This window comes from Poecile atricapillus, chromosome 6 (genome assembly GCF_030490865.1).
Source record: "Poecile atricapillus isolate bPoeAtr1 chromosome 6, bPoeAtr1.hap1, whole genome shotgun sequence".
Taxonomy (NCBI): Eukaryota; Metazoa; Chordata; class Aves; order Passeriformes; family Paridae; genus Poecile; species Poecile atricapillus.
Genome location: NC_081254.1, coordinates 19,342,312 through 19,359,700, shown reverse-complemented (window position 1 = coordinate 19,359,700; position 17,389 = coordinate 19,342,312). Strand labels below are relative to the sequence as shown.

Genomic DNA, 17,389 nt, shown 5'->3' with positions numbered 1-17,389 from the left:
GTATATAAACAGAGCTTTTAATTTGGGGATATTTTTGGGAGGGGGGAAAGGATACAGAGGTTTAAAATACAAACCTCACCGACTGGCAGCACAGAGCCGTGCTGTCGCCCCGGCTGTCAGTCGTTTGCTGCAAGGGAAGCTTGGAAAAGAAAGGCTGCGGCGGGCGCTGGGAACCGAGCTAGGAACCGGAGCTAACAGCGCTGGTTTTCCTTTGTCATTTCTGATGGAGTCGCAGGGTGAAATATCCCCCACCTAGAGAGGGATTCAAGTGCACAAACAGAGAGACACGTACGGGAGGCAAATAAAAATATTCGCCCTTCAGAAAACCACATCTCTTCTGTCGATAGTTTCCTCATATATAAATGTGTGTGCACCAGCTCTGTAAATCTCAATATTAAACACGTTGTGTGTGAATATATATATATGCATATACACGTGCAAGCTTATGTTTTCATAATCGAACCGATTAAATCTATTATATATGTTGTATACTATATATAAATATGACAAAGATTCACCAAATCGTAAAAGAAAATTACAAAGGCAACGAAAAAGGCCTCCTAAAAGAAAAGGCCACGGAGGCAGTTTTTTGCTATTCTGCACCGAAAATCTTCTAAGTCAAAACTGAAAAAAAACCAACCCTTTAGAAAGTTTGCAAACCCCTCTGTTCCTTTTCCCTTCTGTGTTTTTAAAGGATCTGCCGAAGTCCCTTTGCATCTGAGGTTTAAATAGGGAGATCAATAGAAAACAGTTGTAATGATCTAATTAATTATGGCAAAATTAAAAGCGAGTAGAAAATCAATCTCTGATGGTGTTGAAGATGGAATTAAATTGATAGTCCATCTGTTCACCTCCTAGACCGTATAAATATGCAACCCAAGGACGGAGCTAATGGGATCGAGCTGCCTGGGAGACTCTCTCATTCTCTCGCTCTTCTTTTTACTTCATTCCTTCCCGAAGTTCAGCCCCGTAGTCCCCGAGTTCCCTCTCGCAGCCCTCTGTTCACCCCGCGTTCCCCCTCTCGCTGGAGACACTCAAAACGCTGCTTGTGTCGAGCAACTCGAACCGGCAGCAGCAGCCCGCAAATCTGAGGGTACAAAGCCGAGTGGTTGGGAGGAAAAAAAGAAAGCTGAGGAGACAGCGTTCAGTGAGAGCGTTCTCCCTATCGTGCTGTTTTTAAATCAAACGGACATGATGATGATGACGATGACAACGGAGTAGTTTGAGGATGTTCTCCTCCTTCTGAGCGTCTTTTTTACATTGGTCGTGGATTCAGGAAAGTCAGCCCTTTCTGTAGCCGGATTTCTATAAAATACTGTGTGTATTCTGTCAGGGAGAGGCGACACATTGAATTAGTTTTGTTTGCCAGGTTTTCCTGACTGTGAAGCTCTAAGAGCAGAGACCCAAGGGGAGGCCCTCGGTGCCGCCGTGTCCCGGCGCTGTCCCCCCTTCCCCACTCCTGCCCTGTCCCTGCCGGGCCAACTTTCCCCAAGTGGGCACTGGGCATTCCTGCGCCGGGCTGTCCTCGGGCTTCCACCCGCCTGCCCACCACGGTGACATTCTGCTGAACGACCAGCGCCACTTGAAAATAAAGGAGAATCGATGTAATTGCTAAATTAGAGGCATTACTGTATTTTCCCGTTAAAAAAAAAAAAATACCCTCTTTCCCCCATTTCCGCGGTAATTTGTAGGTGGGGAGCATTCGCTAACAGCAGGGAGAGCTAGGGCGAGCTGTTAGGTTGGAGGAGATCACCGCCATCCCGGCCGCTTTTTAATTGTGAAAAATTAAAGCTTGGTGCTGCGGTTCCGTTGGAAAATAACCAATGAAACCTGTGATAATATTGCCCGGGTTAGAGCTGCGTGGGGTGGGACGGTGAGGGAGGGTCGCTTAAAAAAGTGAAGCTTAAATAAATACAAATCAACTAAGACGGAGGGTCCCGGGCCCAGACCTAACCGCGTGTGCACACCCCCACTATCGGGGCGAAAAAAATTGACCGTATCTCACCAAGTTGTGTCAATTTAGTTCTGCCAAACCCCGAGAGCCGACGGAGGGAGTCCCGCCGGCTTCGCCTGCCGCCCCCAGCGCCGCGCCGAGGCTGGAGCCGGTCCCGGAGCCCCGCGCAGGGCCGGAGAGGGGGAGAAGGGGAGGGGGGGAGGGCGGGTCGGGTCGGGCTTTGCCTACGGGGACTTCCCTGCCAAAGTTTGCCTTCCCCTCACACTTCCCCATCCGGCCAAAAAGAGTGCCTCGGGGGGGGTGGGGGTGGGGGGGGAGCAGCCCGCAGCACCAATCGGATTTATTAATTGATGTATTGAAAAGAAAGATTGATTGACATCTTCTAATGGAAATTACAACCTCACTTTCCTGCTGCACGCTGCCCTCCCGGCTATCCCTTCATAAAGAAACCCTTGAGGCGAAAGGTAGATTTTCATTTAAAGTGCCCCAATCCTCAATTTCACAGATTAGATACATTTTAAACACAGACGCACATATTGCAAATTAGAAGCTAATTTAATTATAAATCAAAACTGGGCATAAATCTGCACTCACCACAAAGGATCCATTTAGCAGAATGCAACCACCTCCCCTAACCCTGGAAAACTGCCTTGCAGAAATAACACTACATATACATTGCCAAAGTTATGGATTGTGCACAGTTTAAAGACATCCACGGGAGATATTTTTCCCCACGCTGGGGGAGGGGTAAAGCCCCGTGTGTCAGAAATCAGATGTTCACATGGTGACAATTTCTCTTTCTCCTAGAGAAAGGAATTTTCCGACACATAAAAGTTTGCATAGATGTAGAAGGTTGTAATTCTGAACTTACAGGCTGGGAGGGAGTCAGAAGAGGCAGAGTTTTGAAGTCCAGCAGGTCATGATCAACAACCACGCTCACACACGCGCACACACACGCACACACGCACCCACAGAGCCGGGGCTCGCATTGATTGGTGACGTTTGGTTTGCAAATCTCAGGGAGGAGAGGAAGGAGGAAAGTACCGGGGTCCGAGTGAGGAGAAGGAAAGGCAAGCACCCGGGAATAACGCTCCGCGCTCGGAAAACCTCCCTCCCTCTGTCCGTCCCTCCATCCCGGATCCGCTCGTCCTCTCTCCTCTCTGCGTGCCACTCTCCGCACCCGCACAGTTGTTTCCTGACTCCGCATCCCGCCCGAGCTGCCCAGATGAGGCAGCCAGGGAAACTGGAGGGATTTGGTGTTGGCTCACAGTTCAGTTCTTCCCCGCCCCCTCCACCTTCCAGCTCCTTTTTATAAGTTAGAATTCCCCATTTCCCCCACCCTTCCTTTAATCTCTCTTTCTCTTCCTCCACTGCGCTGAGAGACCCCCTCCCCACTTCTTTCAGCCCCTCCGTTTCCCCCGCACTTCAGCCCTCTGCCTCTCCTTCTGCATCTTCCTCCTCAGAGGCAGTAAACTCCGAGGCCATTAACAACTGATGTTAAAGAGGCATGAGTCTTCCTGCCACTTTTTTTAATTAGGCGCCTAACTTGAGCTTTGGCGGCTCCCAGCCAGGGGAAGGAGGGAGCGAGCCCGTCTTTGCGAACGGCACGGCAGGAGAGAGCAAAATTCGCCCGTTTTCCCGGCTTTCCCACAAAGAGGGGAAGGGGGAAGAAAGTTTCCCCACCAACTTACGACCAGTTTCTCCTGAAGCCCTGCAGACTCGCATCTTCTCCCCCCCCAGCCGCCGATTCAAGCACTGCTCCGCAAACAGGACCCCCCGCTCCCGGCCGGGCAAGCCCCAGCCCTCACCTGCGGCTCTCGCACGGGGCCGAGGGGCCGCGCCAGGTCCTTTGTTGGTGCGTTTCCAGCCTTTGTTTAGCGGTGGAAACGAGCCTGCCTTCCCCAACCCGGCTCCTGGCGCATCCCATCCGACCGGAGAGCCATCCGTGGCGGAGGGAAGCGAGGGGCAGAGACAGGGCTCGCAACAGGGCTTGGGAACCACTGCCAGAAACGCGACCGCGGCAACTTTCTCTGGGGAGGTGGATTTGTGTGTGTATAGAAATTGTTCGGGCTTAGCTTGGGAAGGAAACGGAAGGAAGGAAGGAAGGAAGGAAGGAAGGAAGGAAGGAAGGAAGGAAGGAAGGAAGGAAGGAAGGAAGGAAGGAAGGAAGGAAGGAAGGAAGGAAGGAAGGAAGGAAGGAAGGAAGGAAGGAAGGAAGGAAGGAAGGAAGGAAGGAAGGAAGGAAGGAAGGAAGGAAGGAAGGAAGGAAGGAAGGAAGGAAGGAAGGAAGGAAGGAAGAAGGAAGGAAGGAAGGAAGGAAGGAAGGAAGGAAGGAAGGAAGGAAGGAAGGAAGGAAGGAAGGAAGGAAGGAAGGAAGGAAGGAAGGAAGGAAGGAAGAAGGAAGGAAGGAAGGAAGGAAGGAAGGAAGGAAGGAAGGAAGGAAGGAAGGAAAGGAAGGAAGGAAGGAAGAAGGAAGGAAGGAAGGAAGGAAGGAAGGAAGGAAGGAAGGAAGGAAGGAAGGAAGGAAGGAAGGAAGGAAGGAAGGAAGGAAGGAAGGAAGGAAGGAAGGAAGGAAGGAAGTCTTGAGGTATATCTAACTCTCTAGTGCATGTGTGAAGAAGTCTGCTTCCAACTTCCCCCGCTGGCCCTGCAGAGGGAGCGGAGCGAAGCGGTTGCCCCTCTCCCCGGCGGGTCTTTTGTACGATCATTTTTGGAGATGTGAATCCCAGGCAGTCATTACCACACTTTGGCCCCTCTGACTGCTGGAATTACCCTTTCCGGGGACTTTAATGGCAAGCCATAGGGTTTTTCGCTGATCCGCAGCAGTTTTCGCTGCCTCCCCGTTTTTATGGGTGTATTATAGTTAGGGGTTATATAAATGTTTTTTGCGTGTGATAACTGTAAATCCTAACATTTGCAAATCGCCCTGAGGCCAAACTAACCTTGGACGGGCAGATAGAGGGAGGGAGGATCTCCCACTACTGCTGATTAAAAGGAGACTTTAATAAGCGTCTAATTCACTCATCGGGAGTTTTATGAAGAAATTAGAGGACAAAAAAAAAAAAAAAAGACGTCTCCATCGTGGGGGGGGGGGGGGGGGAAGAGAAGAAGAGGCAATAGAGGGGGGTTCCCACGTCTCTACCCCAGCGGCAGCCCAGGGCAAAGGCAAGAGACAGCTGGGCCTTGCCAGTGGCACAGTCTCCTGTCACGAAAGAGGCAGGGTTCACATCTGGGCAGTTCGTTTTTGGGTCAGAGGAGCAGCACGAAAACCCCTGCCCTCACCCCCGCTCCGCCGCTCCGGGGCAAAGAAATGAGCAGGCAGACGACCAAAGGGCTCTGGGACTGCGGGGACAGACAAAAGGAGACATCGGTGGCAGGAGTTTCGTGGCGAGCGGGCGAAGCCGGCCCGTGGAAGCCGCCTCGACAGGAAACAGGTCTGGGGACCCCCACAGCAGCGGGGGCTCCTCCATCCCGCACGGGGTGCGATGTTCAGGAGCACGGATGGACCGAGGCCGCAGGTCGGTGCAGGGGAGCCATGTGTTCCCTCCCTAGCTGTCTCTTTAGGGTGGGAAGGGGCAGACCGGGCGGCCTGTGCTGAGGCCGCCCCCTGCCCCATATGTCTGTGGCCCGGGAGGCTTGGAGACTCGCCCCAGCTCCGGCCGTCCCGGTGCGCTAAGAGGCGGCTTTGTTGCAGAAGAGTCTCTTCACATTGTTGGCTCTCCCCCCACCTCCACTCTTTTTTTTTTTTTTTTTTCTTTTTATTCTTTTTTTTTTTTTTTCCTCCTCAATGAGGCTGCAAAAGGTCTTCTGCTTGTCTCGTTTTTGTGGCAAACGCTCTCTTGTAAAGAGGAGAGGTTAAAGTGTCGGTGACTGAATAAAGAGCAGCACACGTGGGCTATTACCATTCAGGGCAAACAAATGCAGAGAAGGGAAAAGCCAGCAGCAGGCAGGGCGAGGGGGGAGCGCAGCCCCCCCGGTACACACACGCACCCGCCCCGCTGGCAGGGCCCGGCCGCCGGCCTCATCGCGGCCCCGGCGTCCCCCAGACATGCAACCCACCCATGGCTCACAAAAGAGCTAGAGAAAGAGAGAGGGGGAGACATGAGGGGGTCTTAGATGGGAAAAAAAGAAAGTAGCTTTAGGGGGAATGTGCTGTGGAGTGTGAAATTGCAGCCCGTGGTGCTCCATATTGTACCAGAAGCTCTCCAAAAACTCATCCTCCAACGTGACCAGAGGTGCTTAGAGGGGGAGAGAGAGGGAGAGGGGAAGAGGGGCTCAGAGACACAGGGGGAGGGGAAGGATGGGGGTCTTTTATTCTTTTCGCGCCCTCTTTCTTATTAATTGTTCATTTAAAACCTGACTTTATATTTATTTGTTAAACTCGGCCACCAAGGGCAATCTCGGGTTTTCTGGGCAGAGCGGCTGGGGGGACGGGGAGGAGCAGCCGGACTCTGGCTGCCTCCCCCCGCCCTGTTCGGCCCTGCCCGGCCCTACGCACCCCTCGGAAATCTCCCAGAGCCTCGCTCTTGTTTCCATATCTCCACACTACTGCTCGGCACCTCTGTCCTGCCCCATCACCCGCTCCCCCCTGGTATGATCAGCCCACAACACCCCTACACTGAAGATGTGGATACCCCTTTCATCTGGGTGCTCGTGGGTGAGAGGCGGTGAGAAATCTCAGGCCATAAATCATCCTGACCTCAGACAAAGCACCCCAAAAGTTATCCAGGAACGTCTTATCAAAGCGTCCCCTAACTTGAAGATCCCTCTGACACTCACACATATGCCGACTCCTTCCCTTCAATGCTCACATCTTTGTGGAGGGGGAATTATCGTTTTTTACCTCTGTCTTTTCACAGACAGGGATTTCACCACCGACTTTCTCAGGGTGAAAGTTAAATTAGTTGACGCAGAAACTCTGTGTTAGAAAAATACACCCAGAAGGTCAGCGTAGATTTATTCTGTGAATTCCTAAATATAGTGCTGGCAATATTAAGCGTTGAGCTAAACCACCTCCAAACTACCAACATTAAGGCTGTAAGCATTTGCACACTTGGCAAGGGGAAGAAAACGGACAGGGTGTGGAGCTGAGAACTTCGCAGCATCTCCAAGGCATACAAATCCAAAACTTCTACCTCTGCAGCACACTGTCCTGCATCCCATGGCCATAGGTCGTGTTTAGCTGTTTTCCAGCATAATTGGCTGCAGACAACCCCTAGAAAACAGAGAACCAACGTGGGCGCAAGTCCTGGCCCAGGCCTGAGCCCTCCGAGGGGCTCCCCCACCGCCCCACCCCTGTTGCCCCTGGGCACAGCGCCCTTCCCGAGCAGGCAGCGGAGCAGGGGGAGCAGCTTCCGAGAGCAGGGTTTGTAGAACCTGCTTCCCAGGGACGAGGCGAGGCAGCAACTTAGGGAAGCCAAGGCAGCACGGGAGAACTCAAAGGACTTCGAAGGCAAGCTGACAGGGCCCTCCAGGTTATGTGTATTGGAACCAAGGGTGGGTAACAGGATCAGTGGTGAAGATTTTGACTTGATCAGCTGGAGAAAGCCGGCTAATGAAGCAGATCGAAAGATGGCTATCATTGCAACTCCCCCAAAAAGTTTATTTTTCTTGAAATTTCCGCAGAGAGGCGGCCGCCTCTTTTGAAGTGTAAATGTTTCTAGCTTGGGGGAAGGCGGGGCGGGGGTGTGTGTGGAAGACTGGGTTAGAGACCATGGGGGAGATCCTCAGATTCCCTTTGAGAAAAAGAAATAAAAGCAGGAGAGAAGAAAGGAAAAGGAAAAGAAAACAAAGAAAATAAAAGATTAATCTAAAGTGGGAGAGGGAAATAAGCACACAGGGCTCGCGAGGTGGAATAGATGCAAAGCTATGGGAGTGGTAAGAGGCCCGTGGTCTTGGCCTCGCCCGGTCCCTCAGGGCACACGGCAGTGCCCGGGGCCGCACGGACAGGATGGTATTTTTAATTTGGGTTGGCAGAAATTGTTCAGTGGGTTTAAATGTTGACAAAGCAATAGTTCCAGGAAGTCTAGCGTGGGAAGGGGCACCAGGAGATATTGTGGTATGTGTGGTGGGGGAAGGGAGCAGCAAACAGAAAGCCTTCCCTTCCCTTCCCTTCCCTTCCCTTCCCTTCCCTTCCCTTCCCTTCCCTTCCCTTCCCTTCCCTTCCCTTCCCTTCCCTTCCCTTCCCTTCCCTTCCCTTCCCTTCCCTTCCCTTCCCTTCCCTTCCCTTCCCTTCCCTTCCCTTCCCTTCCCTTCCCTTCCCGTCTTGTTCTAGCGGGCTCAGGGCTCCCCGGGTTTACTCGGATTCCCCCGTGCCATGGGATTCAGGCTTCGTGTCGCAGAGTGTCATTTTGTGTATTTCTCGAGCCCGCTATTCCTGTTTTTCATTTCATTGCTATGGGAAAACAGTGAGGAAACTGAGGCAAAATACATTATCGGGAGGAGGTTTGGGGTTCGCCGGCTGTCCCAGCCCACCACCAAGCTGTTGTTTCCTCACGGTATAATCGCCAGTTACAAAGACTCAGAGTATCTCTGAGAGAGGGTCCATGAACTCACCAAGTGTCAGCGTGGAGTTCCGTTCCACCCAGCCCTGCCGGGGGCTCGGCTGTGTGTCTGAGCACGGCCCCGAGCGCACGGGGCACCCGGGGCTGCCTGCGGGGGAAGGGAGGAAGGGCGGGGGTGACTGCTGGAAGAGGAGAAGCGATCCGGGCCGGTGGGTGATGGAGAGTTGTAACAGAGGGTTATAACAGGGCCGTTTCCAGCCACGGGAACGCAGGAGGCGCCGAGTGGCGGGAGGGGCTCCCGGCACCGGCGATCAGCGGGCTCCGGGTCCCGCCGCGAACAGGAGACTCTGCTGCCGGGGGGACTCCACAGACACCGTTGTCGGACCGACAGATGAGTGCGGGCCGTGCCGTGCTGCTCTGTGCCGTGCCGTGCCGGGCCGTGCCGTGCCGTGCCGTGCCGTGCCGTGCCGTGCCGTGCCGTGCCGTGCCGTGCCGTGCCGCGCCGGGCCGGGCCGGGCCGTGCCGTGCCGGGCCGGGCCGGGCCGTGCTGCTCTGTGCCGTGCCGTGCCGCTCTGTGCCGTGCCGTGCCGTGCCGCTCTGTGCCGGGCCGGGCCGGGGATCCCGGCGGGATCGCGGCGGCCCGGGCCCGCCGCCGGCCCCTCTCCGCTCTGCCAAGCGACCGGAGGGCTCCATCTAGAGGCCGCGGCGGGGAGCGCCGCCGCCCCGCACCTGAGCCCGGCCGCCCCTCGGCCCCTGCGCGGGGCGGTCCCGGCGCGGCCGTGCCGGGGCCCGGGGCGGCTCCGCTGATGAGGGAGCTGCGGGTGGGCGAGTTGCGGCCGGCGGGTCAGAGCCACGGGGAGCGGGGCACCCCGGCCCGGCGTGCGGCGGGAGCTCCCGGGAGAGACGGAGCGGAGCCTTTGCCTTCGCCAGGCGGGCGGCAGCGCAGAACCTGAGCGGGCAGCGCAGAGCCCCCCAGTCCCGTGGAAAATTCACCCTGTGCAGGAGCTGCTGCCAGGGGCGGGCAGGACCGCATCAGCCGTGCCCGCCGCGCCTGTCCGCAGCGCAGCCCCGCAGCCACCGAGGACTCACTACTCACTTCTATGTAATCCCGGCGGCGCAACAAAAAATTTTATTTTCCAAATCATCCTCTTTTTTTGCACACAAGGGAAAGAGAGAGAGGAGAGAGAAAGATAAAACATCAGCTGAAGTGCCAAAATGATTTATGAGACGGTGGAAAATATTTCATAAAGATCTCTCAGACATTCTTTACTTAAAGCGGTTAGAAAAAAAAAGGGGGGGGGGCTTATCTGTTTTGTGACAGCTAAGCAGAGGGATGGGGAAGGATGAAGGAAGAAAAGAATATAAAAGGAAGTACATTTCAGGTGATGGTAAACTCTCAAGTTTGAATATCAAAATTGAGCTCACATCACTTTCTATCTTATCTTTTTGCCCCTGGTTATTATCCTAAGAAGGTGTTTCTTTCTTCCTCTATATTGCTCTGCTAGGTCAAAGCCATGTCTATTTTAGCAGTAGACTTATTTGTAAAATAATTTTTAAATCCTACTCTACCAAAAAAAAAAAAAAAAAAAAAAAAAAAAAAAAAAGAGTGAGAGAGGAGAGAAGAGGAGGGAAGAGAAGCAGCAGAGATGTGGAAAGTGTGAGACTGGATTTGCTGTTATTTCCCCAAATGCATGTGAGGGAAAACTTCGCAATGACTGAAACGGGCCTAATCTCTTGGTTTAAAGAGGTGCAAGAAGCTTGCTTGCTCTTTCGTTCTTTCTCTGTCTCGTTCTTTCTCTCTCACTGTCTGGCTTCGATTTATTTTTCTTTATTTTCATTCTTTATACATTCCTCTCTTGATCTCTCTCTCCTCTGGCTGTCTCTCTCCTTTTTCTTTTCCTTCTTTCTCCCTCACCTCTTTTCTTTCTTTCTCCCACACTAAGCCGCACACCACGGAAGCCTTGATGTGTATCGAATCCCCCTCCCGTCCCGCTTTACCCCGAGTAAAGTCTCCGGTAAAAAAAAAGCGGAGCGTGAGAAGGGAGGTGAAACTAGCAAGGCGTGTGTGCTTGTGTTAAATAAGGGAGTTAAGGATCCTGATCCGCAAGTGACAACAAAGCGGGGCTCACGTCCGTTCCCGCGGGCCGGGCAGGGGCGCCGCCGCCCCGCACACGCACGGCCCGGGCCGCTCCGGAGCGCGGGGCCGGGGCTCCCCCGCCGCCGGGTCCCGCAGGCAACGGCCCCCCCCGCGCCGAGCGCCGCCGGCCCGGCCCTCCTCTCTCTCCTCTCCTCTCCTCTCCCCTCTCCTCTCCTGGCCGCGCTCGGCTCGGCGCGCTGGCGAATCAGAGAGTGTCGGAATCTATTGCCTTTGTCTGACAAGTCATCCATCTCCGGGGAGGCGGGCGGGGGGCTGAGGGCGCTGCGGCTTTTAGAGAGACACACACCGGGAGCGGAGGCTCCAGTCTCCGGCCCCGGCTTCTCGCAAGCACTTCCCACCTCGGGCGAAAGTCCGCCGGGCGCCGGATCCGCCGCCCGGCCGAGAGGAGGGGTCGCGCCCGCCCGCCGCTCGCCGCTTTCCCGGGGATTGCTACTCCGCTTTGAACTTAAATGAACTAGCCCCGGACCGCGGGAGGAGGAGGAGGGAGAGCCGCGTCCTCCTGCGCCTTCTGCCGCCTGGCCTCCGGCCGCACCTTGCTCCGGCACCCCCTCCCCGCCGCCGGGGATGCTCTGAGCCCTCCCAGCCATGACACCCACCTGCCCCCCGGCGCCGCCAGTCCCTCGCTCCCACGGACTCTGCTGACTCCCCCAAGGCCGGCGCAGCCCTCCCGCCCCTCGGAAAGTACTTCGCTGCCCGCTCCGCCGGGCCGGGGGCCCAGCGCATCCAGCCGCTCCCCTCCTCTCCTCTCCTCGTGTGCTTTTTTGTTTTGTTTTGTTTTCCTTTTTTTTTTTTTTTTTTTAATTTTTTTCTCCCCTAAGTCTTGAAGTTGACTTTTAGAGGCGACACGGCGGCTTCAGCCGATTTCTTCCCCTTCCTTTGCCTCCCCATGGATATGCACTGCAAAGCAGACCCCTTCTCAGCAATGCACCGTGAGTACTGGAGCCCGGCTCCTTCTGCTGCTGTCCCTTTCTCATCCCTTCATTCTTCCTCCCCCAGCCATCCTCCCTCACCTGATCCTCCTTCAGGTCCACCTTTTCACCCTGGCCGATCCCGGGCTTAGCGAGGCGTTCAGAAGGCAGGACGGACACTGTCGGCCCGAGCAGCAGAGCGAGGATGCCGGTCAGCCCCGGAGCTGAGGGGAGCAGAGCCGGCAGTGGGGCGGGGGCCAGGACCCCCAGTCCGAGGGCAGGGGAATGAGTGCGGCTGTGCCTGTGCTGCAAACCCGGAGTGAGCGAAAGAAATCCCCCTCCGAACCAGAGCTATGCTCCGCAAATACTCTTTCCCCATCGCCCCTCAGACAACAAGAGTTTATTCTGACTCGCGTCAGCCCCCGGGACCGGCCCTTTCCCTGTCCGTGCCCAGCCGGGCCGGGACTCCCCGCAGTCCTCCGCGGCTTTAACCCCTCAGATTTCCCCGCGATCCGATGCTGTTTGCTTTGATTTCGGATTTCGGTGGCAGACAGGGAAGACGCCAGTTTCGAATTAATGGCGGGTTAGTCGGTGGCTGTTCTGTGAGCCGTTTTGGTTTGGCGAAAGGTTGGACTGCGGGAAAAAATAGGACAATTGTATGGCTGGGAGATGAAGTGGCTTTGGAGGCTCCCAAGAAGTCACGATCCCTCCTGGTTTATTTACCAGACACCCGGTGTGAATTTTAAGTACATTCCTGGCACAGAGGAAAGGGCTTTCGTGCTACATTTTCAATTTTAAAAGGCTTTCTTAAGGAGGGGACGAAGGAACGCAAAATCCCCCTTTAGCAGGGACTGTAACAAGGAATTTCCAGTGATTTTAATTAAACCGCAGGAGAGAAAATAATTCCGAGATTTAAATTGAAGAAGAAAAAATACAAACAGAAAACCGAGATTGAGTGTGTTGAGTCAGGAAATGAATAATTAAGAGCAATTTGTAACTTTTGACACCGAAACTTTTGAGGACACGCCCTGTCCGCTGCATAAAACACAAATCGAAAAGATAGAAAATGGAAATGCTTGAAGTTTTAAAAAATCCCGATTTTGCCTTGAGAAGGAAGGCACAGAAATATAAGTCCACGACTGAATTCCCAAACGCAGATGTAGGCAACTGCCTTTCTGTTTCCTAATAACTGATTTCCAGAACACATTGCTTAAAATGGGAGGTTTGATTTTCAAAGAGCTTTAACAGCAAACACTCCTTGCCTTAGACATTATTTTTAGTTTTCAGCGGTGCAATCTGTTTCTAGATGCGATGTCAGTAATTCCGGCTCCGGTACAATCTGAAACATGTCAGCAGACGAAAGATGCATTTCACTGCCGCTGATTTTTTAAAAACTAAAATTGGTTAGATTCCTAACCAATTTTTGGCTTCCGATTAGAGAGGAAAAAAACCCCCAAAACCCCACCAAATTTAAATAAAACAAAAAGACCCCAGCAACATTTGATCCGTTTCCTAAAGTGTATTTCTAGAGCTACAGACCTGGGTATTATTAAGCAATTAAAACAGATGCGGGCACAGGCTCCTGACACAGACAGACAGACAGCAACACACGATCAGTACGACAGCGGCACGACTGAGTCTGTGCAGATACAGATGCCGGCACTTACATGCAGATAAATACAGTAAATATCTGACTACTCTGATAGAAAGAATCTTAGAAAACCACCGGGCAGAACAAAACAAACTCGTGTGAAAAATATCCGGACTGCAATAATTTGAATTATTAATTTTTAATCTTTTTGCATCTGTTGCCTTTTAATACTTTGTAATGCGAGTTATAATAGGTGCTTTGAATTATTTATCATGGAGTTGCCGAAGAAATTGCTATCTTGTAACTTTAGAGGCAACATGTGCAGAAGGGGTTCTGAACAAATTAAGAAAGAACACAACAACATATACCCGCCGGTTTTAGTGGAGGAAGATAAATATCCCCCGTCCCCTTTGAAACCCTAAATATGTTTTAAAAAAGACTAACAAAAGAACGCAAAAAAATAACCCCGGTTCAGCGGGGAACGACGAGAAAGCCAGCCGGCGCCCCGGCCGATGGGGCTGGGAGGGGATGTGTGAAGGTGTTACTGAAGGGGTGGGGGAGATGGGAAAAACTCTATTTGTGCGAAAGGACTTGGATCGATCGCAGGGCAATGAGAGTTTCCACTAAGTTCAGAGCCAATAAGTCAGTGTCAGAAGCAGGAGAGAAAAAAAAAACCTCAACGAAAATACAAACAGATCATTTTTCAGCAAACTGCAAAACGAACTAAGATCTCTTGGCGAGGAAAACACAGGAGGTTAGGGTTGTGTGAAAGGAAAGCTTTAATACAGAGTGCACTCCACAGCTATATCAGCTGGATATTCCGGAGACAGAGACGCTCAGGTAGCAGCGCCAGTGAAGCTGTACCGCCTGCGAGCGGGCATCTCCCCATGCCCTGGCAACGGCGAGCTGCTCCCGGCTCGAACGTGGACGTTTGATTCACGACCAACTGTCTTGTTGCGTCCCAAAAGGAGATATTTCCCTTTATCCCCGTCACTCCGTTTCTCGTGCCCGTGCTTAGCAGGTGCATACGGTTTTTTTTTTTCCCCTCCAAGTTATTTCTAGAAATGCAGAAAGACAGATCGGGGGAAAAAAGCGATCCTAGGAGTCCTATCTGAGAGAGAGTAGGTTTTTGCTTGGAAAGGGGGGAACAGAGGAAAAAAGAGAATTAAAATTCTCCCTATGTTAGATTTGTGTAGTGGAAAAAAATCCCGGAACAGTATGAGTCTGGGGGTTTTTGGGTTTGTTTTTCTGGAAAATTTTTCCTGTAAAGATCGAAAGCTAATGAGAGAAAGGGTCCGCCTAGAAAGGAACACCAGCTGCGAGACTCAAAATATTTTCTTTCTCTGTCTCTCCCTCCATTTCTTTCCCTTTCTCTTTTTCTCTGTGAGTCCTTTCAACTCGCATCCCAAAATAACGGGATAGGACTGCTTGTATGGGGGACATGCCGCGGGGTGAGGGAGGGCGGAGTTCGCGAGGAACTGTAATTGACAACGTGATAGAAAATCCTGGAAAGAAATGAGAGAAAAAAAACCCAGGAGTAAAGAGAAGGGGGACTGCGGCAGAGTCCGCTCGGAGCTTCTAAGAGGTCGAGCTCTGGAGTTTGGGAGTGCATCGCTGCCCTGCTCTGGGGAGAGGAGCGGGCGCGGGCGCTGTTTCCATGTTCGGCCCACCACAATGGCCGTGAGAATCCAGCGCTCCGGCATCCCGCTCGGGACCGCAGGAGGAGAGCGGCTCGGGGAGGGAGGGACGCGTACGGGAAGGTGGAGAACAACCTTCCTCCGTCTCGGGAAAATTCATTCTGACTTCTCTTTCCTTTCCACTTTTCCATCTTTCCTCCTTTTCTTTATTTCTTTCATCTACATTTCTTTCTTTCTTTCTTTCTTTCTTTCTTTCTTTCTTTCTTTCTTTCTTTCTTTCTTTCTTTCTTTCTTTCTTTCTTTCTTTCTTTCTTTCTTTCTTTCTTTCTTTCTTTCTTTCTTTCTTTCTTTCTTTCTTTCTTTCTTTCTTTCTTTCTTTCTTTCTTTCTTTCTTTCTTTCTTTCTTTCTCTTTCTTCTATCTTTCTCTTGTTATCTCTTTCTCTCATTTGTTCATTCTCCCTCGTTTTACCTCCTTATTTCTGTCTCTCTCTCCCTGTTTGTCTTCTCTCTCTCCCCCACGTCCTGTTCCCCACTCTCGACCCCCCGCCATCACCTCCGTCCATCTGTAATGACTGGAGATTGTGCAGTACCAGTGGTAAAGAATCCACGACTAACGGTGTGTTTCTGGTGTGCGTGGGTTGTTGTGTTTTTTTTATTTCTCTTTCCCCAGCAGGGCACGGGGGTGTGAACCAGCTCGGGGGGGTGTTTGTGAACGGCAGGCCCCTACCTGACGTGGTGAGACAAAGGATAGTGGAGCTGGCTCACCAGGGGGTGCGACCCTGTGACATTTCCAGGCAGCTGCGGGTCAGCCACGGTTGTGTCAGCAAGATCTTGGGCAGGTAAGGAAAGAGGCAGCTCCTTCCCCTCCCCTGAGACTGCAACATTGCATCCCTTCCCCGCTCCAGTATGACCTTCCGCCCTTCCCGCGGCACCGGGCTCTCCCCGCCACGACCCCGAGCGGCTCCGGCACCTTCGCACAGTGGGAGCCCGCCGCTGAGCAGGGCCCCCTCCTCCAGCTGGCAAGGACGTGTTTCTCCCCCGCCTCCTCCCTTCCCTCACCGGCGGTGTTTGAAAACTCCTGAGAAGACAAAATAATTTGAGAAGAGTGGGTGGGAGGGCGGGAAAGAGAATGGACGGGAGAAAGAAAACGAAAGAACGACCAAAAAAAAAACCCAATCCAGAAAGAACAAAAAAAATCCTAACTCACAAGCCGTAAGCAGCCTTACCAGATACACGGGTAAATAAACAAGCAACGGGGCAAATAAATAAATAAATACATGCCCGCGGTAACCCATCATTGCCAAATGAGGTGTGCAATATCCCTAGGGGCTACTCGGGGAGACCCAGGGCCCTGGCCCGGCGGCTCGGGCGCGGAGCGGTGTGAGCAGGCGGCGGAGCCCCAGCCGCCGGTGCGGGCGGTACCCGCGCTGCTGTGCCCGGCGAAGGCCGGGACAGAAATGCTGCCGGCAGCAGAGCTAATGGGCAGCGGGGAGTGGGCCGAAGCTGCCCTGTACGAGCACCCGCTTTAGAGGGAGCCCGGGGCGGAGATACACCGCTCTCCTGCACCCGCAGCCCGGCCAGCGCCCCGATCCGGGGGTAGCCGACTGGGAGATGCAGGCGGGGAGAGCGACCCCACCACTGCCCGTTCCCCACGCCCCCTCCCCGGCCGCCCGGCCCGATCCCACGTTCGGCGGGCTTCGCCTCCGGACCGCTGCATCGGGGAGAGGCTTTCTGGTTTATTTCTCTACCCCAGGGCCTAAAAGAAGTGTGTGCGCGTAGGCGGGGGAAGGGGGAGGCAGCGCCCCTCGCTTCTAGCACACATACACGCACACACATAAAAAAAAAAAAAAAAAAAAGGGGGGGGAAATAAAAAATATAATAAAAAAAAGGAGAGCGAGCCCTAGAGAGGCGAAGGGATTGCCTTAGCCCCAGGTCAGGCCGGCCGGCGCCTCGCGGAGCGGCGACATGCAGCACCCGAGCGGCCACGGCCGGACGCCGCGTAGCCGCGGGCCGAAGGCGAGGTGGAGCACGGGGCAGGGGTCCGCGGGCGCTCCGAGGGCCACTGGGGCTCTGAGTGCTCGGAGACGGCGGAGCCCTTCCCGGCACGGCAGGCCACTGACCATCTTTTGTGCAGGTACTACGAGACGGGAAGCATCAAGCCCGGCGTGATCGGAGGCTCCAAACCCAAAGTGGCCACCCCCAAAGTAGTGGATAAAATCGCCGAGTACAAGAGACAAAACCCGACAATGTTCGCCTGGGAGATCCGGGACAGGCTATTGGCCGAGGGCATCTGCGACAACGACACGGTCCCCAGCGTCTCCTCCATAAACAGGTAAGAGAAACCCCGCAGCTCGCGGCCCAGTCGCATCTTTACGGCCCCATAAAACCCCTTCCAACAGCGAGAACGGCCTAATCCTTCCTCGGTCAGGGTAGATCCAGCCTTTTCTATTGCCGTGGGCATGGCCCCCCAGTCCCCGGCCCGGTCCAGCGGGCGCTCCCCGGCCCAGCTGCAGGCAGCGGGACCGAAAGCAGCTGCCCGTTCCCGCAGCGCCCGCCCCGGGCAGCGGGTGCGGGGCTCTGTCCCGGGGCTCGCTGCCCAGGGCCGCAGCCTTTGCCCGCCGCCCGGCCCGGGGGCTG

General features: G+C 53.9%; 1 protein-coding gene across 9 annotated transcripts in view; it reads left to right on the top strand.

The window, feature by feature from the left end:
* The window catches only part of PAX2 (paired box 2), a 104,126-nt gene that overhangs the window by 1,332 nt on the left and 85,405 nt on the right, over positions 1 to 17,389 (top strand). For 2 of the 9 annotated variants that reach the window (XM_058841752.1, XM_058841747.1), the window contains exons 1-3: positions 10,890 to 11,544; positions 15,423 to 15,591; positions 16,887 to 17,084. In XM_058841752.1, coding sequence (XP_058697735.1) covers positions 11,502 to 11,544; positions 15,423 to 15,591; positions 16,887 to 17,084 — 410 coding nt within the window. In that variant the 5' untranslated portion in view covers positions 10,890 to 11,501. Of the gene's footprint in view, positions 1 to 10,889; positions 11,545 to 15,422; positions 15,592 to 16,886; positions 17,085 to 17,389 lie in introns of those variants that run through there. The other 7 variants (XR_009277876.1, XM_058841755.1, XM_058841749.1 and 4 more) reach the window with 6 other exon arrangements.